The sequence below is a fragment of the Bubalus kerabau genome, chromosome 19 (assembly GCF_029407905.1).
Source record: "Bubalus kerabau isolate K-KA32 ecotype Philippines breed swamp buffalo chromosome 19, PCC_UOA_SB_1v2, whole genome shotgun sequence".
Classification (NCBI taxonomy): Eukaryota; Metazoa; Chordata; class Mammalia; order Artiodactyla; family Bovidae; genus Bubalus; species Bubalus kerabau.
In genome coordinates this window covers 22587897-22615009 of record NC_073642.1, presented here as the reverse complement: position 1 = coordinate 22615009, position 27113 = coordinate 22587897, and the positions used below count along the sequence as shown (strand labels likewise).

General features: G+C 40.4%; 1 protein-coding gene across 4 annotated transcripts in view; it reads left to right on the top strand.

Annotated features, from left to right (window-relative positions):
• Positions 1 to 11340: 11340 nt before the first annotated feature.
• BLM (BLM RecQ like helicase) overlaps positions 11341 to 27113 on the top strand; it is a 92034-nt gene continuing 76261 nt past the window's right edge. For 2 of the 4 annotated variants that reach the window (XM_055556763.1, XM_055556764.1), the window contains exon 1: positions 11342 to 11498. Coding sequence is in view for 2 of the 4 variants with exons in the window: in XM_055556765.1 (XP_055412740.1) it covers positions 19252 to 19310 (59 nt within the window). In the remaining 2 variants the exon portion in view is untranslated. Of the gene's footprint in view, positions 11499 to 19198; positions 19311 to 27113 lie in introns of all 4 variants that reach the window. The other 2 variants (XM_055556765.1, XM_055556762.1) reach the window with 2 other exon arrangements.

Here is a 27113-nt window from a genome sequence, read left to right as displayed (position 1 = left end):
TATTTCATTGTTAAAATTTATTTTATTGAAGTGTAGTTGCTTTACAATGTGTTAATTTCTGCCATATGGCAAAATGATTCAGTTTTATGTATATACATTCTTTTCCACATTCTCTTCCATCATGGATTATTGCAGGACATTGAATATAGTTCCCTGTGCTATGCAGTAGGACCTTGCTGTTTATTCATTGTATAAATAATAATTTGCATCTGCTAATCCCAAACTCCCAATCCATCTCTCTCCTATCCTCCTCTACCCCTTGACAACCACACATCTGTTCTCTATGTCTGTGAGTCTGTTTCTAGTTCATAAAAGTTTATTTGTGTCATATTTGAGGTCCAACAAAGGTCTGTCTAGTCAAAGCTATGGTTTTTCCAGTGGTCATGTATGGATGTGAGAGTTGGACTGTGAAGAAGGCTGAGCGCCGAAGAATTGATGCTTTTGAACTGTGGTGTTGGAGAAGACTCTTGAGAGTCCCTTGGACTGCAAGGAGATCCAACCAGTCCATTCTGAAGGAGATCAGCCCTGGGATTTCTTTGGAAGGAATGATGCTAAAGCTGAAACTCCAGTACTTTGGCCACCTCATGCGAAGAGTTGACTCATTGGAAAAGAGTCTGATGCTGGGAGAGATTGGGGGCAGGAGGAGAAGGGGATGACAGAGGATGAGATGGCTGGATGGCATCACTGACTCCATGGACATGAGTTTGGGTGAACTCCGGGAGCTGGTGATGGACAGGGAGGCCTGGCGTGCTGCAATTCATGGGGTCGCAAAGAGTTGGAGACGACTGAGTGACTCAACTGAACTGAAACATGCCATGATATCATATGGCATTTTCCTTTCTTTCTGACTAACTTCACTCAGTATGATAACGTCCTAGTCTATCCACGTTGTGGCAAATTGCATCATTTCATTCTTCTTTATGGCTGAGTAGTATTCCAGTGTATATATATGTCACATCTTTATCTGTTCATCTGTCAATGTGTGTTTGGTTGCTGCCATGTCTTAGCTATTGTACATAGTGCTGCAATGAACATCGGGGTACATATATGTTTTTGAATTATATTAATAGTTTTTTTCTGAATATGTGCCTAAGACTGTGATTGCAGGATCATATGACAACTCTATTTTCAGTTTTTGGAGGAGCCTCCTTATTTTCTGTAGTGAAAACACAGCTGCACCAATTTATATTCTCTTAAATGGTTATTTTAAAGTCCATGATATCCAGATCAGATATGGATCTACTTCTATTGCCTCATGTTTCCTCTTGATTGTCAGTCACATTGTCCAGTTGTATTAGTTTCCCACTACCAGTTAATAAATTACTACAAATTTAGAAGTCTAAGACAACAGTGATTTATTATCTTATAGTTCTGGGGGTCAGAAATCCAAAATCAGTCTCACTGGGCTAGAGTCAAGGTGTCAGCAGGGTGGGTCCCTTCTGGAAACTGTAGGGAAGAATCCTTTTCCTTGTCTTTTTCAACTCTGATGGCCACCTGCATCCTTAGGCTTGTGGCCCCTTGTCCACATAACTCCAAACTCTCATTTCCATCCCTCCACCTACTACTGACTCTGACCTTGTGATTTTAGTGGGCCCCCCTGGATAAGCCACAATACTCTCTCCATCTCAAGATCCTGAATCACATCAGCAGAGTCCCTACAGATTCTAAGAATTAGGACAGACACATCTTTGGGAGGACATTGCTCAGTCTACCATACTGGCTTTTTCTATGACTTGTAATTTTTTAATCATATGCCAAATATTGTATATGAAAGAATCACAGACACTGAAGTTAACCATATTCCCCACTAGTGTGCGTGTGTGTGCTCGGTTGTGTTGGACCCTTTGCGACCCCATGGACTGTAGCCCGCCAGGCTCCTCTGTCCATGGGGTTTTTCAGGCAAGATTACTGGAGTGGGTTGCCATTTCCTGCTCCAGGGGATCTTTCCAACCCAGGGGTCAAACCCACCCCTCTTGCATCTCCTGCATTGGCAGCAGATTCTTTACCAACTGGGCCAGCTGGGAAGCCCATTTTCCCCTAGAGGGTTGACTTCTCCTCTGTTAGACAATATATCTTAAAGGGATGGGTGCCTCAGTGAAATCAGGAACTGAGCTGAGTTGGGGTGAGCTGCAGCCTTAGTTGGATTCAGTCCACCTCTGATTTAGTTATCCTGAGTGTGAGATCTATCTTGTGTTTTTGCAGGCTCTTCTCCCCAGTGAGACTCCACCCTCCAAACGACTGCGGACCTTATGCTACCTTCCCAGCCCAGGCCCCCAGCCAGGCCGTACCCCGGCCCCACCATCATCACCCCTAGTCTACCCTGTCACTCACCAAATATCCCATAGGAAAAAGAGCCTCGCATCTAGATTCTAGTCTATAATAGGAGCCTGAGCGGCTTCAATCGTTCAGTGTAAATCAAACCCGATCTTCGGCACGGCAGTGAATCAGGGAAAACAAGACCAACAATCTCAGCTCATCTAGAATGAGATCTTCCTTCTCTGTTCCTACTGCTCTCTGAAGTCTTTTTTAAATTTTATTTTATGTATTTTGGCTGTGCTGGGTCTTCGTTGCTGCTTGGGCTTTTCTCTAGTTGCGAGGAGCTGTGGCTACTCGCTAGCCGCAGTGCACAGGCTTCTCGTTGCAGCGGTTTGTCTTGGTGTGGAGCACAGGCTCTAGGGCATGTGGGCTTCAGTAGTTGCCACACGTGGGCTCAATAGTTTCTGCTCTTGGGCTCTAGGGCACAGGGGCAATAGTTGTGGTTCACAGGCTTAGTTACTCTGAGGCATGTGAGATCTTCCCACTCGAACCCCTGTCTCCTGAACTGGAAGGTGGATTCTTTACCACTGAGTCACCAGAGAAACCCTTTGATGTCTTTTAAATTGTGAGTTTTGTAATTTATCCTTTTTTTTTTTCTTTGCAATTGTTGCCACACAAATGAAGACCTACTGATACTGACTACATCCTACACAGAAGCAGAAGTTCTTTATGGATAACACTGAATATTCTGGGAAGAACTTTGTAGTTACCACTGGATATCTCAGAAAGCTTCTTGCATCTCCTTAGCAAACATAACAAAAGACAGACTATGCATAGCTTTAAATTTAATTAAGATCTTTTCCCATCTACTTGGTCTCTTGACTTTGTTCTGTTTACTTTGCTCCCAAGTGGTTAGAAGTGTAAATATACTTATCTTACATACTTTGAACATTTAATGTATTTGGTATAATAGGCTTTGTTCTTACTAAGGCTTATACAATACCATTGCAACCTCTAGCTTTTTATTTTAAATTATGTAATTAATACTATTAAAAGGTAACAATCCCAAATGTACAAGTGTAAAAAGATATGAAAGGATATACGGTGAAGCTATGGAAGCTGCTATTTTATGCCTAACATGTGTAGCTGAGGCCACACGTGGCCCCTAGCACTGGCTGCTTGGAAAATGCCCCTAGGTGGAGAGGGGCTGCTGTTTTCTTAGACTCTGCATTTGTCTATTTAATGTCTACTAATCACAAGGCCAACTGCTACTGCTAAGTCGCTTCAGTTATGTTCGACTCTGTGCGACCCCATAGATGGCAGCCCACCAGGCTCCCTGTCCCTGGGATTCTCCAGGCAAGAACACTGGAGTGGGTTGCCATTTCCTTCTCCAGTGCATGAAAGTGAAAAGTGAAAGTGAAGTCGCTCAGTCGTGCCCGACCCTCAGCGACCCCATGGACTGCAGCCTTCCAGGCTCCTCCATCCATGGGATTTTCCAGGCAAGAGTACTGGAGTGGGGTGCCACTGCCTTCTTGGACAAGGCCAAACTAACAGCCAAATTTGTCTAGCTCTCCTCTGGGATCTAAATCAAGGCCCAGTACCATACTTTTAGGGACAGCTCCAAAGCCGTAAACTTCAGAATTCTTTAAACTGGCTGATACTAAACTATTGGGTTGGAAGTTTCTTAGAACTTCTTGGCTAACCTAATATTTTCCCTGATATACCTGCCCTTTCCTGAAGAAACCCTGGTAAAGGCTTTGACTGGGGCATCCCCTTGTTCCTTTCTGACTCCTGACCAAACATGGTGCTTCCCCTTATGGCCCCATGTGGTGTTTCTTGGAAAACACAAGTAATAAGTTCTTCTTCGAATGCCATGACTTCTTTCCATGCCATCACTCAGTCACTTCCAAAAATTAAAATTCTGCAGTTATAGTTGAGACAAGAACTGCCACTGCTGAACACCAGCCTTGTGCATATGTGTGTCTGTGTGTGTGTTAAAGCACATGTGATATAAACTTTACTACACTGACCACTTCTAAATATACAGTTCCATGGCATCGATTACATTTGCATTGTTGTACACCCACCACTGCTGTCCAATTGAAGAACTTACACCACCCCAAACAGAAACCCTGCCTATTAAACAGTAACTCCTTATGACACCCCCTCGCCCCCAAATCCTAGTAACCATTATTCTACTTTCTCTCTCTGAATTCTAAGTACCACATATAAGTGGAAATCATAAAATATTTGTCCTTTTGTGACTGACATTTCATTTAGCATAATGTTTTTGAAGTTCATTCATCAGTTCAGTTCAGTTGCTCAGTCATGTCTGACTCTTTGTGACCCCATGGACTGCAGCATGCCAGGCTTCCCTGTCCATCACCAACTCCTGGAGCTTATTTAAACTCATGTCCATCAAGTCAGTGATGCCATCCAACCATCTCATCCTCTGTCGTCCCCTTCTCCTCCTGCATTCAATCTTTCCCAGCATCAGGGTCTTTTCCAATCAGTCACTTCTTCACATCAGGTGGCCAAAGTATTGCAGTTTCAGCTTCAGCATCAGTCTTTCCAATGAGCACCCAGGACTGATTTCCTTTAGGATTGCCTGGTTAGATCTCCTTGCAGTCCAAGGGACTCCCAAGAGTCTTCTCCAACGCCACAATTCAAAAGCATCAATTTTTTGGCACTCAGATTTCTTTATAGTCCAACTCTCACATCCATACATGACTACTGGAAAAACCATAGCTTTGACTAGATAGACCTTTGTTGGCAAAGTAATATTTCTGCTTTTTAATATGCTGTCTAGGTTGGTCATAACTTTTCTTCCAAGGAGCAAGCATTTTTAAATTTCATGGCTGCAATCACCATCTGCAGTGATTTTGGAGCCCCCCCAAAATAAAATCTGTCACTGTTTCCATTGTTTCCTCTTCTATTTGCCATGAAGTGATGGGACCAGATGCCATAATCTTAGTTTTCTGAATGTTGAGCTTTAAGCCAACATTTTCACTCTCCTCTTTCACTTTCATCAATAGGGTCTTTAGTTCTTCTTTGCTTTCTGCCATAAGGATGGTGTCATCTGCATATCTGAGGTTATTGATATTTCTCCTGGCAATCTTGATTCCAGCTTGTGCTCCTTCCAGCCCAGCATTTCTCAAGATGTATATTCTGCATATAAGTTAAATAAACAGGGTGACAATATACAGCCTTGACGTACTCCTTTTCCTATTTGGAACCAGTCTGTTGTTCCATGTGCAGTTCTAACTGTTGCTTCTTGACCTGCATACAGATTTTTCAGGAGGCAGGTCAGGTGGTCTGGTATTTCCATCTCTTGAAGAATTTTCCACAGTTTGTTGTGATCCACACAGTCAAAGGCTTTGGCATAGTCAATAAAGCAGAAGTAGATGTTTTTCTGGAACTCTCTTGCTTTTTCAATGATCCAACAGATATTGGCAATTTGATCTCTGGTTCCTCTGCCTTTTCTAAATCCCGCTTGACCATCTGGAAGTTCACGGTTCACATACTGCTGAAGCCTGGCTTGGAGATTTTGAGCATTACTTTGCTAGTGTGTGACACGAGTGCAATTGTGCGGTAGTTTGAGCATTCTCTGGCAGTGCCTTTCTTTGAGATTGGAATGAAAACAGATCTTTTCCAGTCCTGTGGCCACTGCTGAGTTTTTCATATTTGCTGGCATATTGAGTGAAGCACTTTCATAGCATCATCTTTTATGATTTGAAATAGCTCAACTGGAATTCCATCACCTCCACTAGCTTTGTTCATAGTGATGCTTCCTAAGGCCCACTTGACTTCACATTCCAGGATGTCTGGCTCTAGGTGAGTGATCACACCATCGTGGTTATCTGGGTCATGACGATCTTTATTGTATAGTTCTTCTGTGTATTATTGCCACCTCTTCTTAATATCTTCTGCTTCTGTTAGGTCCATACCATTTCTGTCCTTTATCGAGCCCATCTTTGCATGAAATGTTCCCTTGGTATCTCTAATTTTCTTGAAGAGATCTCTAGTCTTTCCCATTCTATTGTTTTCCTCTATTTCTTTGCACTGATCACTGAGGAAGGCTTTCTTATCTCTTCTTGCTATTCTTTGGACCGCTGCATTCGAATGGGTGTATCTTTCCTTTTCTCCTTTGCCTTTTGCATCTTTTCTTTTCTCAGCTGTTTGTAACGCCTCCTTAGACAACCACTTTCCCTTTTTGCATTTCTTTTCCATGGGGATGGCCTTGATCCCTGTCTCCTGTACAATGTCATGAACCTCTGTCTACAGTTCTTCAGATCTATCAGATCTAATCCCTTGAATCTATTTCTCACTTCCACTGTATAATCATAAGGGATTTGATTTAGGTCATACCTGAATGGTCTAGTGGTTTTCCCTACTTGTTTCAATTTAAGTCTGAATTTGGCAACAAGGAGTTTATGATCTGAGCCACAGTCAGCTCCTGGTCTTGTTTTTGCTGACTGTATAGAGCTTCTCCATCTTTGGCTGCAAAGAATATAATCAATCTGATTTCAGTGTTGGCCATCTGGTGATGTCCATGTGTAGAGTCTTCTCTTGTGTTGTTGGAAGAGGGTGTTTGCTATGACCAGTGCATTCTCTTGACAAAACTCTGTCAGCCTTTGACCTTCTTTGTTTCATACTCCAGGGCCAAATTTCCCTGTTACTCCAGGTATCTCTTGACTTCCTACTTTTGCATTCAAGTCCCCTATAATGAAAAGGACATCTTTTTTGGGTGTTAGTTCTAGAAGGTCTTGTAGGTCTTCATAGAACCATTCAACTTCTGCTTCTTCAGCATTACTGGTCAGGACATAGGCTTGGATTACTGTGATATTGAATGGTTTGCCTAGGAAATGAACAGAGCTCATTCTGTCATTTTCGAGATTGCATCCAAGTACTGCATTTTGGACTCTTCTGTTGACTATGATGGCTACTCCATTTCTTCTAAGGGCTTCTTGCCCACAGTAGTAGATATAATGGTCATCTGAGTTAAATTCACCCATTCCAATGGATGTCAAGAGATACCTGGAGTAACAGGCAAATTTAGCCTCAGAGTACAAAATGAAGCAGGTCAAAGGCTAACAGAGTTTTGCCAAGAGAATGCACTGGTCATAGCAAACATCCTCACCCATCTTGCCTTTTGAGATGGCAGAGTAGAAGGACATGTGCTCATCTCCTGGGAGAACTCCAAAATTACAACTCGCTGCTGAACAACCATCGACAGGAGAATGTTGGATCACACCAAAAAAGATACCCCATGTCCAAGGGCAGAGGAGAAGCCCAAGTAAGACAGTAGGAGGGGCAAAATTGCATTTAGAATCAAACCCCATACCCACCAGAGATGATTGGAGGGCTCTAACAAACCCGGTGAGCACCAGGACACAGAGACCCCATAGAACCTGAGCCAGAACTGTGTTTGAGTGTCTCATGTGGAGGTATGGGTCAGCAGTGGACTGCTGCAGAGGCAGGGGCTCTGGGTGCTGTAGACCTGGGTATGGCATAAGCCCTCTTAGACGTTGCCATTAACCCCACCATAGAGCTGCCAGAACTTACACAGGACTGGGGAAACAGACTCTTGGAGGGCACAAACAAAAGCTTGTGCACACCAGGACACAGGAGGAGGGACCAGTGCCCCCACAAGAGACTGACCCAGGCTTCCCTGTGAGTGTTCAGGAGTCTCAAGCGGGTTGGTGGTGGCCTGCTGTGGGGTTGGGGGCACTGGGTGTGGTATTGCATGGACCTTTTGAAGAAGGTCAACATTATCTTCATTACCTCCACCATAGTTTGGCCTCAGGTCAAACAATAGGGAGGGAACACAGCTCCACCCATCAACAGAAAATTGGATTAAAGATTTACTGAGCATGGCCCCACCCATCAGAACAAGACCCAGTTTCCCCCTCAATCAGTCTCTCCCATCAGGAAGCTTCCATAAGCCTCTTATCCTTATCCATCAGAGGGCAGACGGAATGAAAGCCACAATCACAGAAAACTAACCAATCTGATCACATGGACCACAGCCTTGTCTAACTCAATGAAATTATGAGCCATGCTGTGTAGGGCCACCCAAGACAGACGGGTCATGGTGGAGAGTTCTGGCAAAACGTGGTCCACTGGAGGAGGCAATGGCAAACCACTTCAGTATTCTTGCTTTGAGAACTCCATGAACAGTATGAAAAGTTCATCCATGTTGTGGCATATATCAGAATTTCATTCCTTCTTAAGATCAAATAATATTCTTTTGCATGTATAGACCACATTTGTTTATCCGTTCATCTGCCAATGGACACTTGGCTTCTTTCCACATTTTGGCTATTATGAATAATGCTGCTATGAGCTTTGGTGTACAGGTATCATTCTCTACATAAGAGCCAGAAAGAATTGTCTAAAATGTAAATTTACTCAGTCCCTTCCTTCATAAAAACCTTCTCTGGTAATGGTGAATTAAACCGCAATGAGATACCATAGAATAACTACAGATAGCTAAAATGAAAAAAGATTGACAATTCCCAGTGTTGTCAAGGATGCAGAAAGTAAGAAACTCATATGGTGTTGGTGGGAGTGTAAAAAGTTACACTTTGAAAACAAGTCCGTTTTCACCAAAGTTACTCCATGACTCAGAAATTCCATTCCTAGATACTTACCAAGAAAAATTAATGCATTTATTCACAAAAAGATTTATACAAAGGCATCCATAGCAGCTTTATAATAGGCAAAGGGAAAAAATTAAAATGTCCATCAGCAGATGAATGGATAAATAAACTGTACTGTGTTCATACAACTGCACACTGTTGTTAAAGAATAATTTTAAAAATCTAGTTTAAGCAAGCTCTCACATAGATATAAAATGAATGTATCAAAGGTTTTATTAATATTTAAGTCATTAATTATTGAGACCCAGGAAGATATTAATACTAAGTTCAAAGAAAAGTTCAAAGTACTGCAGGCAGGCACATAATAAATGAGGAATAATGAAATGTTTTACAAATAGATGCAAAACCTGGCAGAACTGATCAAACCCACAGCGCAGTAATAAAATACATTTCACTGAACACAATTTGCATTTCTATACACAATAATAGATCTTTAAAAACACTAAGTTATTTCCATGACGATGAAAGGTATGGAACACTCAAGTCAAACAGCAAGTCAGATATCCCAGAAGGGTGTGCTAGCAGCACCATGGTTTCACTGGCTACTCAATTTTTAAACCATTTCAGAGCTCATGTTTTTAGACCATTTCAAAATTTTTCAGTTTTCCTCTACATTACACCGTAATAAAAGAGAATGAGCTACTGGTACACAGGTGAAGCTTGAAGATACTATGTTCAGGGAAAAAAGGCAGAAATTAAGTCCACAATGGAAGTTCCACAAGAGAACCTTATGGGGTGCTGGAAATGGTATATAACTTGAGTGGTGGAGATACATTTATTTATATATATGTATAAAGTGATACACATATATATAAAATCATTGATTTTACCTAAGAGTAGTACACAAACATCTCCCTATCTCACTTGCCCCCAAAACCAACAATTGTTATTTGTCTTCAGAGTGAAGTCCAAACTGAGGCGTGTCATCTGTTTCCTCTAATGTGTAATTTCTATTTTCCCCTTTTCTGATAGTTTCTTAAAGCTACCTTACATAGTTTTTCATCTCCCGGCCTCTGCCTACAGATCATACATGCTATTTATCACTCAGCTATCAGCACACCTTTTGAAATCCTCACCTGACCTGACAGATCTGCCCTGCTAGGTACCTCTGTAACACAGGTCAGCATTGTTAGTGCTTGTGCTGTCCTCATAAAGTGTGCAAGTGTCTGCCTCCTCAAAGGATGTCTCAAAGAATGTATGCTCCTTAAGGACACTCTCCAGGGCCTGGCACAATGCCTGGCACCGGAAAAGAGCACAAAGTTGAAAGACAGTGAAGAAAAAAGTGAAGGAGAATTCAGGCAGTGTGTGGTTTAGGCGATTTCAGCTGAGGGTCAAACTTGATTGAATTCTGAGAGAGGATCCTACTTGTGGTACCCTTTGAATTTAAAAGTTAACGCTTTATTCTTTTGGTAAATTATTCACTCTTTGTTCTTTATCCCTATCCTGCTTCCTGTTTGATCATTTTGCTATTAAAAGTCTGCTTAGCTGACTCTGCTTTTGCTTTTTTTCCTAGAGTAATTCAACAGCGATGTGTTCTGATTGTCCCATTAGGCTTTGTTTCTGAACATGTGAAAAACAGATTTAGATAGCTAATGGGAAGCTGCTATATAGCATAGTGAGCTCAACTCTGTTCTCTGTGATGACCTAGAGGGGTGCCGTGGGGGTAGTGATGAAGGAGGGAGATTCAAGAGAGAGGGGATATATGTATACATACAGCTGATTCACTTTTGTTGTACAGCAGAAACTAACACAACATTATAAAGCAATTATACTCTAATTTTAGCAAATGGAAAAAAACCTAGCAGATTTCAATCACAAAATAGGACTGAAACAGATTTTTCAGTTTTTTTTTAAAGGAGAAATAAATTCCTTTCTTTAGGAAATAAAGAAAATCTGGCATCAGAGGGCCTACAGTCCCTGATGGAAAAAATCACTGGAACCTCAGCACGGGTTTTCACTCAGCTACTGCACATGTCCCTGCATGCATCTGAGTTTGACACCCTTTTCTCCATCAATGACAATTTCCAGTTGCTCACTTAGAACATACTGTGTGGGGTAGAGGCCAGCGTTACCAAGCAGGTGGAGAGGACAGGAGTCAAAGTCTCAGAGACAGAACCAAAAAGACCGAGGCGCAGAGCCTTGGCGGGGCCTATGGGAACTCAAAAATCTCAGGCTCCCCTTAAACGCGGGGGTTTTCAATTCAGCCACAGTCGGGTTCCAGGAGCCTTCCTCACTGACAGCCTTTTGCAACACACTTTTTAATTCACTAAAAACAAAGGACTCTGCCAAGGCCGGAAGCCCGGGGGATTAACTGTAGTCACCTGACCTCGAATTCCGGGCTTTGATTGGGCTTTGCGAATACGTGCCCCTCTCGGCCCTGTACGCGGATCCTGCCCCAGCAGCCCACGGGGCGGGGGACAGGTGCCACCGAGGGACAGTATTGGTCGGCTTCTTCGGGACGCAGCCAATCGGAATCTGTCGGCTTCCGGCGCGAAATGAGCTGGCGCGCGGCCCCGGGGCTGTGGCAGCGACGCGGGCAGTTTAGATCCTGGTTCCGCCCGCTTCCAGATTGTAGGAGAGGTGAGTTCCCGCACACGCCGACTTACGGGTTGTCCGCCTGGCCCAGCTCCGTTCCTGGCCATCTGGCCAACGGATGGAGAGGGAGGCCTCTCCGGTTCCTCCCGTTGTCTCCCTCGGTTCGGCTAGGCCAGAGTCCGGAGTCCTCCAGTCCCGCGAGCGGCATGAGAGAAGATCCTCAGATGCGGAAACAGAGGTCCGGGGGCGGGGGCTAACTTTACCAGGCTGTCCCAGGGCGTCGGGGGCAGAGCCGGCCTAGCACCCACTATGTTCTTGTTCGTGTGCTCCAGTGCCTGCCCTGATGCCTGGCACAGAACAGTCACTGTCTAGATTCCTGGCACTACCCCGTTTCTCTACCGAGGGAAAACCAAAACATTGTACGTTTCTAAATGGCCTTCCACAATCATGAGCCGGGCAGAGGTGTTTTGAGTGTCTGCTGTGTACCACGTGCCCAGCACCCCTATATCTTAATGTAACTTACCTCCAGCAAAAGGAAATGGTTAAGGGCACAGACTGTATCAGATTTCCTGAGTTCAGATGCTAGCCTCTGCACATACTAGGTCTGTGACTCTCCAACTCTTAAAGTACCTCAGTTTTCTTCTTATATGAAGGAGATGACCTATTTTACATCTTGGAGTTGTTGTTAGTATTGAACCGACTTAATGCTGTATATGCCAGTAAATGCTTCATAGAGTACTTACTACTTAGTAAGGGTTCTTTTATCACCACCCAGAGAACTAGGTAGGATTGTTCTCACTTTAGCCATTGAGACTAGAGCACAAACAAGTGTCTTTGTGAAAGGGCATTTGGTGAATAAATGCTAGAGATAGGATTTTAATTAAGAACTGCCAGACCCCAAAACACCTTGTACAACCTGGGGATTCTTCATGTACCCCTTACTTGCCCTTAGATTACTTGCGACTTTGGATGTCTAGTGACCTGAAATGGAGCAGGTACCTGACAGCTTGGGCTTCCCGGTGGTAAAGAATCTTCCTGCCAATGCGGGAGACGTGGATTTGATCCCGAGGTTGGGAAGATCCCCTGGAGAAGGAAATGGCAACCCACTCCAGTATTCTTGCTTGGGAAATCCCATGGATGGAGGGGCTTAGCTTGGCAGGCTACAGTCCATGGGTTTGCAAAAGAGTCAGCCACAAGTTATGAAGAAAAACAACAGCCTGACAGCTCCTGGTGCTACCAACGTGGATAAATAGCACTCCTGTGCCCCTGTCAAGAGTAAGGAGCAATTTATGGAACTGATTCACTTTATCGTACAGCAGAAACTAACTCAACATTGTAAAGCAATTAGACTTCAATTAAAAAAAAAAAGGTTAAGGGATATAGTGAGAGAGGCTAGGTGAGAGAGCCGAAATTGGAGAAGGGAGAGGCAGAGTAGTCTGTGTGAAATAATAAGTAGAAACAAATTGAAACAACATTTAGTTAGCCAGGCTGCTAACTGTCAAAAAGTAACTTATAGTCTAGTAGGAGGAAAGGAAATTTCTGGATCTTGAATCATTTTCAGCATCAGTCCCCATGATAACCACCTTATGCATAATATTTCTCATCCTCCCAGCAACCGGGAGCTATTGCCTTCATTTTACTAATGAGGAAACCCAGGATTTAAAAATTGGAAAAAGACTGTAGTGTTAGATGTGCAGTAAAAGAACAATGTGCAGGGAAATTATACACATCCACTTTAGGATAGTCACAGTCTCTGGAGAGGAAGATAGGGGAAGTGAATAGGATTTTAAATATATCTGAAATGTTTTATGCCTTTAAAAGAGAAATAGGATAGAGTTTGGACTTTCTTGGTGGCTTTGTGGTAAAGAATTCGCCTGCCAATACAGGAAATGCAGGTTTGATCTCTGGTTCTGGAATATTCCCCTGGAGATACCTACTCCAGTATTGCCTGGGAAATCTCATGGACAGGAGCTTGGCGGGCTTCTAAACAACAATAGGACAGAACTTAGAAATTCTTAAATTTGGTTGGTGGGTACATGGGAATTGTTCTGTTTTCTGTACTTTCCTGTATGTTTGAAATATTTAAAATAAAAAAGTTTTTAAAGGAAATATATAGTACAAAATTAAATATAAACACTATATTAAATATAGTAGTACTAGTTGGAGAAGGAAATGGCAACCCATTCCAATACTCTTGCCTGGAAAATCCCATGGATGGAGGATGGGGTCGCAAAGAGTTGGACACGACTGAGCGACTTCACTTTCACTTTCCTGCAACGAAAGTGCAGAGTCTTAACCACTGGACCAGCAGGGAATAGACCTGTTTGTCTTTCTCTCCAAGCAATAATTTATTATTTTTCTTGCATATGTTAGTAATGCCCTAATTTACTTCTAAGGTTAGGAGAGAGACCTTTGATGTAGATAGTAGGTATTTTGGAGAAGGCAATGGCAACCCACTCCAGTATTCTTGCCTGGAGAATCCCAGGGATGGCGGAGCCTGGTGGGCTGCCATCTATGGGGTCCCACAGAGTCGAACATGACTGAAGCGACTTAGTATTAGCACTAGTTAACTATATATTTTAACATGTAATATTTTCCTTTGAAGTATAGTTGATTTACAGTATTGTATTTGTTTCAGGTATACAGCATAGCAATTCGGTATTTTTGCAGATTATACTCCATTAAATGTTATTGCAGGATAATGGTCGAAGTCCACCCATATTGCTGCAAATGGTGGAATTTCATTTTTTTTATGGCTGAGTATTATTTATTTGTGTGTGTGTGTATACACTGGAAAAGGCAATGGCACCCCACTCCAGTACTCTTGCCTGGAAAATCCCATGGGCAGAAGAGCCTGGTAGGCTGCAGTCCATGGGGTCGCTAAGAGTCCAACACGACTGAGCGACTTCACTTTCACTTTTCACTTTCATGCATTGGAGAAGGAAATGGCAACCCACTCCAGCGTTTTTGCCTGGAGAATCCCAGGGATGGGGGAGCCTGGTGGGCTGCCGTCTATGGGGTTGCACAGAGTCGGACACGACTGAAGTGACTTAGCCGTAGCCGTGTGTATACACCACATCTTTTTTATTCATTCATCTGCTGATGCATTACTTCGATGTTTTGGCTGTTGTAAATAGTGCTGCTATGAACATTGGGATGCATGTATCTTTTTGAATTAGTCTTTTCATTTTTTCTAGATATATGCCCAGAAGTGGAATTGCTGGATCATATGGTAGTTCAGTTTTTGAGGACCCTCCATATTGCTTTGCTTGCTGGCTGCACCATTCCCATCAATAGTATACAAGGGTTCTCTTTTCTCCACTTTCTCTCCTATATTTATTGTCTGTAGGCTTTTTGATGACAGCTGTTGGTGATGGACAGGGAGGCCTGGCGTGCTGCGATTCATGGGGTCGCAAAGAGTCGGACACGACTGAGCGAATGATCTGATCTGATCTGATCTGATTCTGACTGAAATCTTGAGTCAGATATCACTGATATTATGAGGTGTTATCTCATTGTTTTGACTTGCATTTTCTCTCATAATTAGCAGTATTGAGCGTCTTTTCATGTACTTGTTAGCCATCTGTATGTCTTTGAAAAATGTCTGTTTAAGTCTTCTGCCCATTTTTTAATTGGGTTTTTTGTTTACTCAGCACCACTTGTTGAGGAGACTCTTCTCCCTTGTATATTGTTGCCTTCTTTATTATAGATTAATTGATCACAGGTATGTGGGTTTATTTCTGGGCCCTCTATCCTGGTGCACTGATCTATGTGTCTGTGCTTATGCCAGTACTGTGCTGTTTTGATTTCTGTGGCTTTGTAGTATAGTCAGAAGTCTGGAAGAGCAATACCTCCAGCTTTGTTCTTTTTTCTCACAATTGCTTTGGCAGTTTGGGGTCTTTTATGATTCTGTATGAATTTTAGAATTATTTGTTCTAATTCTGTGAAAAATTTCATGGGATTGCATTACAGCTGTATGTTACTTGGGTTGTATTTTGTATTTATTCCGTTTAAGAGAAGAAAGGATAGAAAAAGAGGTCCATGGGTAACTGCAGAGTATTTTGGGGAGCAAAATGCGAAAAGCCATTGTGGGTCTCCATTGCTTGTAGCCTGATACCTGAGGCCTTTGAACAGTCTCCTCTAACCCTTGCTAGTCCACACCAGTCTTTGCACAAATAGTGCATTGACTACTCTGCACAACTTCCACCCTGTCTGAAAGGTTCCAGTTGTCCTTCAAGATCCAATTCAGTATTCTTTGGAAAGCTGCTCTATGATGTTCCTGAATTTTACCTTCATCTGGGAAGTCATAAGACTTGTAAGAAAAGACTTTATTGTAGGACTTACCCCATTCCATTATAATTATTTATTGGCATGGCTATTTCCTACTCGTCTAGAAGCTCATTGAGGGCAATAATTATGTCTTGCCTATCTCTGTCCTCTAGTGCTTCCTACAATCCCTGGCACAGAGTGAAAATACAAGTTAAAATCAGCTAGTGGAAGTTGTTGGCATTATGACATAGGGACTTTGTTCTTAAAGAATAGCAAGGAACTATTGAGTTTACTTTATCTAAAAAGTCCTATATCTTAATGAACCATGTTCTCAATATCAAGAAAAAAATTTTGCAGTCATAATCCGTCTTTCACTCACTTCAGCTGTTTTTATTTTCTCATGAAATTTAAATTTTAAAATTTCTAAAAAAAAAAAAAAAAAATTTCTAAATAACCTTTGTGTATTCATAATTTACTGTTTTTTCCCCCAGTTTTAAGTTATTCCACGTAGCTTCTCAGGCTTTGTGGTTGTCATTTATCTTGTAAATTATCACAGTATTCCATTCTCCTTCTTGTTTTAATAGGTGTGAAATGTCTCATGGTATTAATTATTAGAAAAGTTGAACATTTTTCCATAAGATTATTTTGTATGTGTATATTCTGGTTAACTGTGTATTTATACTCCCTGATCATTTGTTCTTTGGAGCTTTATGTGTTTTTAATATTAATGCTTTATTTGTTATTTGTTGCTGTTTTTGCAAAAAAAATTTGTGTGTGAAAGTAGATACATTTTTTAAGCACATTGTGTGTGTATATATACATATAAAGAATATAGAGTTGAACTTTATATTAAAATTATGTAAATGTAAAGAATAATGATAAAACTGTAGTTACATGTAACTGTCACCCAGATGAAGAAATGTAACATTATCAGTACCCCCAGAAATGTGCTTCCCTCATCATAACGTCCTCCCTACACTGGAGATAACTATTTTCCTGTTTTTTATAATAATAATTTTCTTATTAACTTACCCATGTATGCACGTATAAGTAATGCAGTTAATTCAGTTTTGCCTGGTTTTGAACTCAGTAAATGGCTTGATGGTTTGTTTCTACTTTGTCTTTCTTCTTTGATTCAATGTTACGTTTGTGAGACTCTTCCATATTGTAGATACAGGTTTTCCTTTTCTTCTTTAATTTTTTGGCCATGCCCTGTGGCATGGGGGATATTACTTCCCCCAGGGATAACTAATAGGAACCCTTTAACCCCAAAATGTCAGCTTCTCAGAATGAAAGCAAGTGTTAGTGCCCCACATAGGCAGAAGGACCTTATTAGCTTAAGGGATCGCACCTGTGCCCTCTGCAGTGAAAGCATTGAATCTTTACCATCGGCCCACCAGGGAAGGCGCAGATATAGGTTTTCTAATTTTTTTAATGATTTATAATAAAAGCTTATTTTGTTGCCATAGAGTATTCTGTTGTCTGATTGTGCCTCAGTTTATCCACCCTGCTTTTGATGGCGTTTGGGCTGGTTTCAGATTTTGGCTATTAATGTTGCTCTGAATGTTCTTGTATATACTCCCTGCTGCACACGTTCTTTAGTTTGTATATAACTAAGAGTAGAAGCACTGGGTCTAAGGGTATGTTTAGGTTTTACTTTTTGATCTGAAGCCAAATGGTCTTCAAAAGTGGTTGCACTCCTACGTGTATTAGACTTTTCATTACCCCACATCCTTTCTAATATTTGATACTGTGATTTTGTTTTTTGCCTGTCAAGTATGTGTATGTGTTTTCTTATGGTTTTAGTTCCTGGATTATTAATGAAGTTGAGCACCTTGTATTTATGGACTGTTTCCTCTTTTTTAAAGTGACTCTTCAAGTATTCTGTCTTTTCTGTGCAGTTGTCTTTTTCTTGTTTTGTAGGAGATATTTTTACATTCCACATAGTTTTTATTTGTTATACATATTGCTGATATCTTCTCATCTGTGGCTCTTAAAAGTGGATTTAATATAATGTTAGTCAATTATTTTTAAACATTTTTATTATGAAAATTTTTTTGACTTTTTATTTTGTCTTGGAGTATAGTTGATTAACAGTGTTGTGATAGTTTTAGTTGTTCAGTGAAGTGATTTAGTTATACACACACATGTATCTATTCTTTCTCAAATTCTTTCCCCATTTAGGTTGTTACATAACGTTGAGCAGAGTTCCCTGTGTTATACAGTTTGTCCTTGATGGTTATGCATTTTAAATATAGCAATATGTACAATCCCAAACTCTTAAGTTCCTCTCCTCCACCCTACTGTGAAATAATATACATTATATTTCATGGGGAAAAGTGCAGAAAACATCCATATAAACTGTGTTGTTGTTTAGTCACTAAGTCATGTCCAGCTCTTTTTTGTGACCCCATGGACTGTAGCCCACCAGGCACTATCTATGGGATTTCCCAGGCAAAAATACTGGAGTAGGTTGCCATTTCCTTCTCTAGGGGATCTTAACAAACCAGGGATCGAACTCGCATCTCCTGCCATTAGCAGGCGTATTCTTTACTGCTGAGCCACCAGGGAAGCCCATAAGCTTTGTGGGAGTAGTTAACATAGTAGGCCTGAGAATTATCCTTAGAAAGACCTGCACGCAAGATTGGCCCCCTGATTGGTGTCTAGGAACTCTTGGAACCTTTTGGAACCTCTCTTAAGCTAATAAGGTCCTTTTGCCTACGTGGGGCACTAACACTTGCTTTCATTCTGAGAAGCTGACATTTTGGGGTTAAAGGGTTCCCATGTGACCAGCCCTAGATAAAGACCCTAACCATTGCATCTCTGGTGAGTTCCCTAGGGAAGAGCCATTGTGCACATGTAGTTACGCTTTCCTTGAGAGAGAGCATGCTGTCTAGGAGGGAGAGAGTATGTAAAGCCAGCATGGATTCCTAGAGACTGGCGTGTCTTTTCCCCTTGCTGATCTGATGGTGTGTCTTTACCGCCTGTTTTAATGAAAGTTAGCTGTGTATTGGGACTGTATGCCTGGGGGTCCTTCATCACTGAACATGAGGGAGTGGTCTCTGGGGACTCCACCAACAGCATGTTAATGACATGTATCAAAGCAAACACCTCTGTACCCATGTCCCAGGTTAGAACATTGCTAGCACCGTCAAAAGCCTCCTCTCTGCCCCAGTCTCATCCTCATCCCCAAAGAGAACAATTATCCTAACTTGTGTGCTGATCAGGACCTTGCTTGCTTGCTTGTGCTTGTTTCAGTCGTATCCAACTCTTTGCAACCCCCTCTACTGTATCCCACCAGCTCCTCTGTCCATGGGATTTCCCAGGCAAGAATACTGGAGTGAGTTGCCATTTCCTCCTCCAGGGGATCTTCCCAACCCAGGGATCTAACCTGAGTCTCCTGCATCGCAGGTGGATTCTTGACCACTGTGCCACCTGGGAAGCCCAATCAGGATCTTATTTTTCTTTATTTTCAGGTGTCAGGTCCTGAAAGTGCAATTCGCTCAGTCATGTCTGACTCTGCAACCCTATGGACTGTAGCCTGCCAGGCTCCTCTGTCCATGGAATTCTCCAGGCCAGAATACTGAAGTGAGTTGGCATTCCCTTCTCCAGGAGATCTTCCCAACCCAGGGATCAAACCCAGGTCTCACATATCACAGGCAGATTCTTTACTGTCTGAGCCACCAAGCAAGTTATTTTAAACTAGTTGGCACACAGAAGATTCTTAATTAAAATGACAGTTCAGTTTTTCTTATCTTTATCTTTTTTGTTAGTGCTTTTTATATCTTGTTTGATAAATCTCTTGGTGATTATACAATTATTCTGAATTCTTTTCCAGAAACTTTATTGTTTTGCCCTTTACATTTAGAGCTGTAGTTCACTTGAAAATGATTTATGTGTGTGGAGTAAAGTAGTGTTTAAATTTCATTTCTTCTCATGTAGATATCCAGTGCCCGGCCCCATCTACTGAAAGACTCCTTCCCTAGCGTTCTGCAGCGCCACTTTTGTCATCAATTAAGTGTCTGTGTATTGCCTTGCTTGTGGAGTCTTTAGTCTCTTTAGACCAGAGAAACTGATCTATTTGCCTATCCTTGCATCAGTATCTCACTGTTTTTAAAGTAGGTTTTTAGTAAGTCCTCATATGTCTGCTGGCACTAGTCTTCTGACCCTGTAGGTCTTCAAGAGTGTCTTGGCTATTTTTGGAATTTTGTATCACCATATAAACTATACATTCATCTATTAAATTCCTTCAAGGGAAAAAAATAGAATTTTGATTAGAGTTGCATGAAGTTATACATCAGTTTGGGGAGAATGGGCATCTTGATAGTGTTGTTGTCTTCCAGTCATGACTATGATTCAAATATTTGTTTACTCCTTGTGGGCTTCCCAGGTAGCTCAAACGGTAAGGAATCTGCCTGCAATGCAGGAGACCTGGGTTTGACCCCTGGGTCGGGAAGAGTCCCTGGTGAAGGGCATGGCAACTCACTCCAGTATTCTTGCCTGGAGAATTCCATGGGGTCTCAAAGAGTCCTTTGATTAGTCCTTAATTTCTCTTAATAATTATTTATAATTTTCTGAACAGAATCATAGACATAGTTTGGAAGATTTATTTTTTGGACTTTAAAATTTTTATGCCATTGTAAATGGTAAGCTTTCTGAAATGTTCTGTTTATTGGTGATATATAAAAATAGAATTAATTTTTGTATACTGACAGTCTGCCTAAACTCACTGCATTTGTTTTCTGCTGTAACAAGTAACCACAAATTCAGTGGCTTGAAACAACACAGATTTATTATCTTACAGTCTATAGTCCCAAAGTTGAATGGGTCTCAGGCTAAAATCAAGGTATTGGTGTTCCCTGTGTTCCTTTCTGGAACCTCTAGGGAAGAATCTGTTTCCTTGCCCTTTACATCTTCTTGAGGCTTTCCCCCTCCATTAATCTGAAGATCTCCTAGTCCTTCTGTATACACAGTTGTATCATTTGTGAATGTTAATGTTCTTGCTTCTTTCCAGTCCTCCTGTACTGTTTGTTTACTGTTCTTGCTGTGCTGCTTTGGCTTAAACTTCCAGTGCACATCGTATGGAAGCAGTGAGAGTGGGCATCTCTGTAGTGTTCCTGATCTAAAAGGAAAAGCTTTCTAAATTTCATCCCACTGGATAGAGGCTTATTTATTTTTTAATTGTATATCCCCTCTAGGGTTAGGGAAGTTCCCTTTTATTCCTTCTTTGATAAGAGTTTTCATAAAGAATGGATCTCATTGTGAATGGATATTTATTTGATTTTACCATATGCTTATTCTGCAGCTCTTGAGAAAAATCATAAGATTCTTCTGCTTTAATAATTTGATTTATTAATGTTGCCAGCCATGCATTCCTGAAACAGTGCGGCTTGGTCATAATATATTTTATACATGACTAGATTTGGTTTGCTAACATATTGTTTGGGATTTTTTGTGGCTACATTCATGCATGAGAATTGACTTGTAATTTTTCTTGTTAACTGCCCTTGCAGAATTCTGTACCAAAATTATGCTAATTTCATAGAGTTGGGAGGTTCAGTCTTTCTGTACTTTTGAATCATTCTAAAATTTGGAATTTTAAGTAAAGTATTTTAAAATTAGAATATTTTATTGTCATAAATGCTTAGAAGAATTCACCAGCTCTTGGGTGTTGGTAGTATCTTTATGGGTAGATTTTTAACCACAGATATTTCTTTAATTGTAAGGCTGTAGGCTTTCTGTCTTTTTGAATGAGTTTTGATAACTATGTTTGTAAAGAAATTTGTCCCTTTCATCTAAATTTTAAATTTCACTGGCTCAAAGTTGTTCATAACAACCTCTTATTATATTTTAATGTCTATATTATATGTGATTGAGTTTCTTCTTTTAGTCCTGATAGTGAGTTATGCATGCCTTTTCTCTTGTTTTTCATAAGTCTTTTCACAGAACAAACCTTGTTTACTGACTCTATTATTTGTTCATTATTTTGGCTCTTTATAATTTTCTTCTTTCTATGTTCATTGGACTTATTTTGTTTTTCATTTGTGAAGATGAAAAACATATGAGATAGAATAGTTAAGGCTGTGCATTTCCCTGTAATTGCATCTTTAGTTGCAGAGCACAAGTTTTTTATAGGTAAACTTTCATTATTGTATGCCCACTCTGTTATCTTATTTGATGCATGCTTTTTTAATAAGTATATTCCTTTATTTCCAAACATAAGGATTTCCTGGATCTCTTTCCTCCTTTCTCTTTCTCTTTTTTTTTTACTTTGAAAAATTAAAGTAATTTTTATGGGAAAATTGTAGGATTAGTCCAGTAATAATGTATCTACTCAAGTGTGCATTTTATATTCATAAAAATAGTTCATGTTATCAACCTAAAAAATAAAATTGTTATTTTACTGGCAAAATGAACTTATTCAGGAATGGCAGAGGAATTGCAATTTAGGACATGCAAACTATAGCAAACCACAGGTAAGCCCAGAGAACATAGGAGAACAACCTTACTTCATATGGAAAAAGAAGTTGGAAAGGGATACTCTGAACCCAAGACCATTGGAGGAAAGCAAGAGTTCAGAGTGGCTGAGTTGCAGATCTCATCGACTGCGCTGTTGCTTAACAAGGAGAAAATCAGGTGATAAAGTAAGCTTCCTGCCCAGGAACGTAAAGCAAGCTATGAAAGAAGATACATGTGAGGAGAGCACCCCCTTCAAGACTTTGCAACTGTTTTCAGTGAAATTTCTCCCTTTTTTAATTTTTGCAATATGTTTGGTCACAAAGAAAACATTAGTATTTCCTCAAAAGTACAAATATTTTGAACTGTTCTTGTCATTGTACAACAAAACTAGAAATTTAGAATTTTTTTTTTTTAAAAAGGCAAAGGCTCTTCATCTAGAAAATTAAAAACTTTCTATTAACATACTGTCGGATAGAAGGGAAATACAGATAGAAATAAAGGATTCTTGAAAATTAATGAAATAAAAACAACAAATCAGATTCTGTAAGACACATATAATGAAGTGATGAAGGGGGGAATTTATAGCTTTAAAGCCATTATAAATGAAGGAAAGAAAATAGATGAGCTAAATTGCAAGCTTGGAAAGTTTAGAAAAAGGACAACAAAGTAAACCAAATGAAAGCACAAGAGACAAAAATATAATAAAGACAGAGACAGAAATGAGTGAGTTAGAGAACTGGAAGACATGATTGATTAATCAATCAAAATCTTGTATCTTGAAAAATTTAGCAAACTAGCAAACTACTGCCTAACTTAAGAAAATAGATGGGGGAATTGGGCTTCCCCCGTGGTCCAGTGGTTAAGAATCTGCCTGCCAATGCAGGAGACACAGGTTTGATCCCTAGTCTGGGAAGATCCTACATGCCACAGAGCAACTAATCAGTGCGCCACAACTACTGAGCCCCAGCCCTGGAACTACTACTACATGCCTGGAGCCCATGCTCCTCAACAAGAGAAGCCACTGCAATGAGAAGCCCACGCACCGCAAGGAGGATAGCCTCTGTTCACCCCAACGCGAGAAAGCCCACCTGCTGCAACAAAGACCCAGTGCAGCCAAAATAAATCAAGATTTAAAAATTAAAGAAAATAGGGGGAAATTGCAAATACAAAATGACAAGTGGGGAAAAACTCACTGATGGAAAAGAGACTCTGGGAGTTGGTGATGGACAGGGAGGCCTGGCATGCTGCAATTCATGGGGTCACAAAGAGTCGGACATGACTGAGCGACTGAACTGAACGGAACTGAACTGATGAGATTAATTGGCATACCTCTAAACATATTTGAATATTTATATGAAATGGGTTCAGTTCAGATCAGATGCTCTGTCGTGTCTGACTATTTGCAACCCCATGGACTGCAGCACACCAGGCCTCCCTGTCCATCACCAGCTCCCGGAGTTTACTCAAACTCATGTCCATTGAGTCGGTGATGCCATCCAACCATCTCATTCTCTGTCGTCCCCTTCTTCTCCTGCCTTCAATATTTCCCAGCATCAAGGTCTTTTCAGATGAGTCAGCTCTTCACATCAGGTGGCCAAAGTATTGGAGTTTCAACTTCAACATCAGTCCTTCCAATGAACACTCAGGACTCATCTTCTTTAGGATGGACTGGTTGGATCTCCTTGCAGTCCAAGGGACTCTCAAGAGTCTTTTCCAACACCATGGTTCAAAAGCATCAATTTTTCGGTGCTCAGCTTTCTTTATAGTCCAGCTCTCACATCCATACATGACTACTGGAAAAACCATAGCTTTGACTAGATGAACCTTTGTGGCAAAGTAATGTCTGTGCTTTTTAATATGCTGTCTAGGTTGGTCATAACTATTTTTCCAAGCAGTAAGCGTCTTTTAATTTCATAGCTGCAGTCACCATCTGAAATGGGTAGAGAAATAGAATTTGATAAAATGGATCCTCATAAAGATTACAAGTTAAATAGCTCAATTTCCATAGGATAAACAGAGTTTTGAAAGAACCATTTCATTGAAAACAAAAAGCATTAGGTCCAAATGGTTTCATAGGGAAAATTCTACTAAACTTCAAAAGTCTAGGTCACCACAATGCTAATAAATTGTTTCAGACCAATGAAGGGAAACTTCAAAAACATCTTATTAGGTGCTTCATATTACTATTATTGATTTAGTCATCTCTCTCTTATGCTCGTGCTCAGTTGTGTCTGACACTTTGCAACCCCATGGACTGTAGGCTGCCAGGCTTCTCTGTCCATGGGATTTCCCAGGACAGAATACTGCCATTTCCTCCTCCAGGGGATCTTCCTGACCCAGGGATCGAACCCTCGTCTCCTGCATTGCAGGCAGATTCTTTTATCACTGAGCCACCAGGGAAGCCCCAAGTGTTATCAAACAGCTAGAGTGAAGTAAAATTCAGTCTTCTAGAGATGCTCCTTGAGTTTGCCTTTTTTGAAGCTGTTTTGTTGACCTATAATAAACTGCACACATTTGAGTTATGATTTGATCAGCTTTGATACATATATCATCACCACAATCGGGTTAGCGAACATACCCATCTCTCCCAAAAGTCTCTGCATGCCCTGGTGTCATGCCTCACTCCTGCTCCCTTTCCCCCAGTTCAGAATCTATATATATATAATCCATATATGAAACAATTAGAGCATCAACATAAATAATGACAGGATAGATTACAACCCACTGAATAAATGAAGAATCTTTACTGATAGAAAACAAATAGGGGAGACAGGAAAGTTCTTGATAGTGGAATGCCAACTACTAAGTGGTAATGCCAACTGCTAAAGAATGGGATTAGAAAAACCTTCATTATATAACCATATTATTTCTTCAGGTATGAATCATCAATGGATATGAAAACAGTTTTTTTTTTCCTGGTTATCTTTTTATTGCTGATTTCTGGCTTAATTACAATTGGTTGGAAGCATGTCATTATTATGTCAGTCCTTTGAAATTTGTTGAGACTTGCCTTGTGACCCAGTACAGGGTTGGTTTTTATAAATGTCTGTTCTTGAAAAGTGTACATGGTGTAGTTGTCAAGTTTGTGTTATTCAGATTTCTGGATTGTTACTGATTGTTTAGTTACTTGTTCTGTCATTTACAAAGCGCTAATTTTAAATCTATAATTACAGGCTTTTTTCTGTTTCTTGTCATTCTATCAGTTTTGCTGCATGTATTTTTGCAGTTATTTTATGAGCCATACCAATTTAAAGTAGTGAATCTTCCTGGTGAATTGAATTCTTTATCATTATATTCTTTATCTCTACTGAAGCTTTATGTCTTAAAATTTATTTTCTTTGATATGAATATAGCCATCAGCTTTTTTTGGTCAGTTTTTGTATATTTTTTCCATCTTCTTACTTTCAACCTTCCTGTACACCTAATTTTTTACATGTGACTCTAATAATCTGCAAGTATTAGATACCGTTTATTCAGATTGTAATCTTTTAATCAAGACAGTCTGTTTACATTATAATTTATAAATTTTTAGATTTAAATCTACTACCTTATTTTTTCTTTGTATTATTTTTCTCCTCTTTTATGTAGCTTTCTTACAGTTGAAAGTTTTTTTGTTTGTTTGTTTTTAATCATTTTTCCCTTCTAGATTTTAAGTTACATACTCTGCTTTTGTTCTTTGGTAGTTACCCTAGAAAGTGCAAATGCATATTTATGCTCTCAAAGTTTTAAGCTTATCAACGCTTATTACACTCCTCACAGACAGTACAAGGGCCTTGGAACACATTCACTGTCTTTGCCTCCCTCATTTATGGGTTATCTATTGTTGGGTGTTTTACCTATTTTTTTAACCCCACTGGACACTGTTATTTTGTACAGTCAAGGTTTGCATAGGTTTAACCAAATGTCCGCCACTTTCTTTGTCCTTCAGTCTAGCTGTCATCCATCCAGGCTCACTTTTCTGCTTCATGAAAGTACATCCTTCAGAATTGCATCTAATGAGAGTCTGCTGGTGGTAAACTCTTGGTTTTTGATTGTCTGAAAATACCTTTATTTTGCCTTGACTATTTTTTAAAGATTTTTTTTTTTTAATGTGGACCATTTTTTTTTTCAAGTCTGTATTGAGTTTGTTACAATATTGTTCCTGTTGTCTGTGTTCTAGTTTTTTGACCACCAGGCACATGGGATCTCAGCTTCCTGACGGGGGAGCAACCCTGTACCCCCTACATTGGAAGGCGAAGTTTTAACCACTGGACCACCAGGGAAGTCCCCTGTCTTGACTTTTAAATAACAACTTTGTTAGATATAACTCACACACTGTAAAATTCAACCATTTTAAGTATAGAATTCTGAGGCTTTTAGTGTATCACCGGTGCAGCATTTGTCACACGGAATCTTAGAACAGCTTTGTCAGCCCAAAGAAAAACACCACACCCCTAGCCATCAAACCACAATCTAACCAGCACCCCTGCCCCCGGCAATCACTAATTACTCTATAGGTTTGCTTATTTTCGACATGTCATATAAATGGGGTCATACCATATGTTGTTCCTTGTGCCTGGCTTCTTTCTCTTAGCTTAGTAGTTCAAGGTTCATCATCATTGTAGCCTTTATCGGTACTACATTCCTTTGTATGACCAAGTAATATTCCATTATATGGTTACCCACATTTCCTTTATCCATTCATTCATCAGTTGATGGGCATTTGGGTGGTTTCTAGTTTGGGGCTATTATAAATAATGCCCCAATAAGCATTCAGATACAAGTATTTGTTCGAATACCTGTTTTCAGCTTTTTTGAGTGTATATCTAGCAGTGGAGTTGCCGGATCGTATGATAACTCAGTGTTTAACTTTTTGAGGAACTGCCAGACTGTTTTCTAAAGTAACTGCACCATTTTACATTCCCGCCAGCAGTGGATAAGGATTTCACTTCA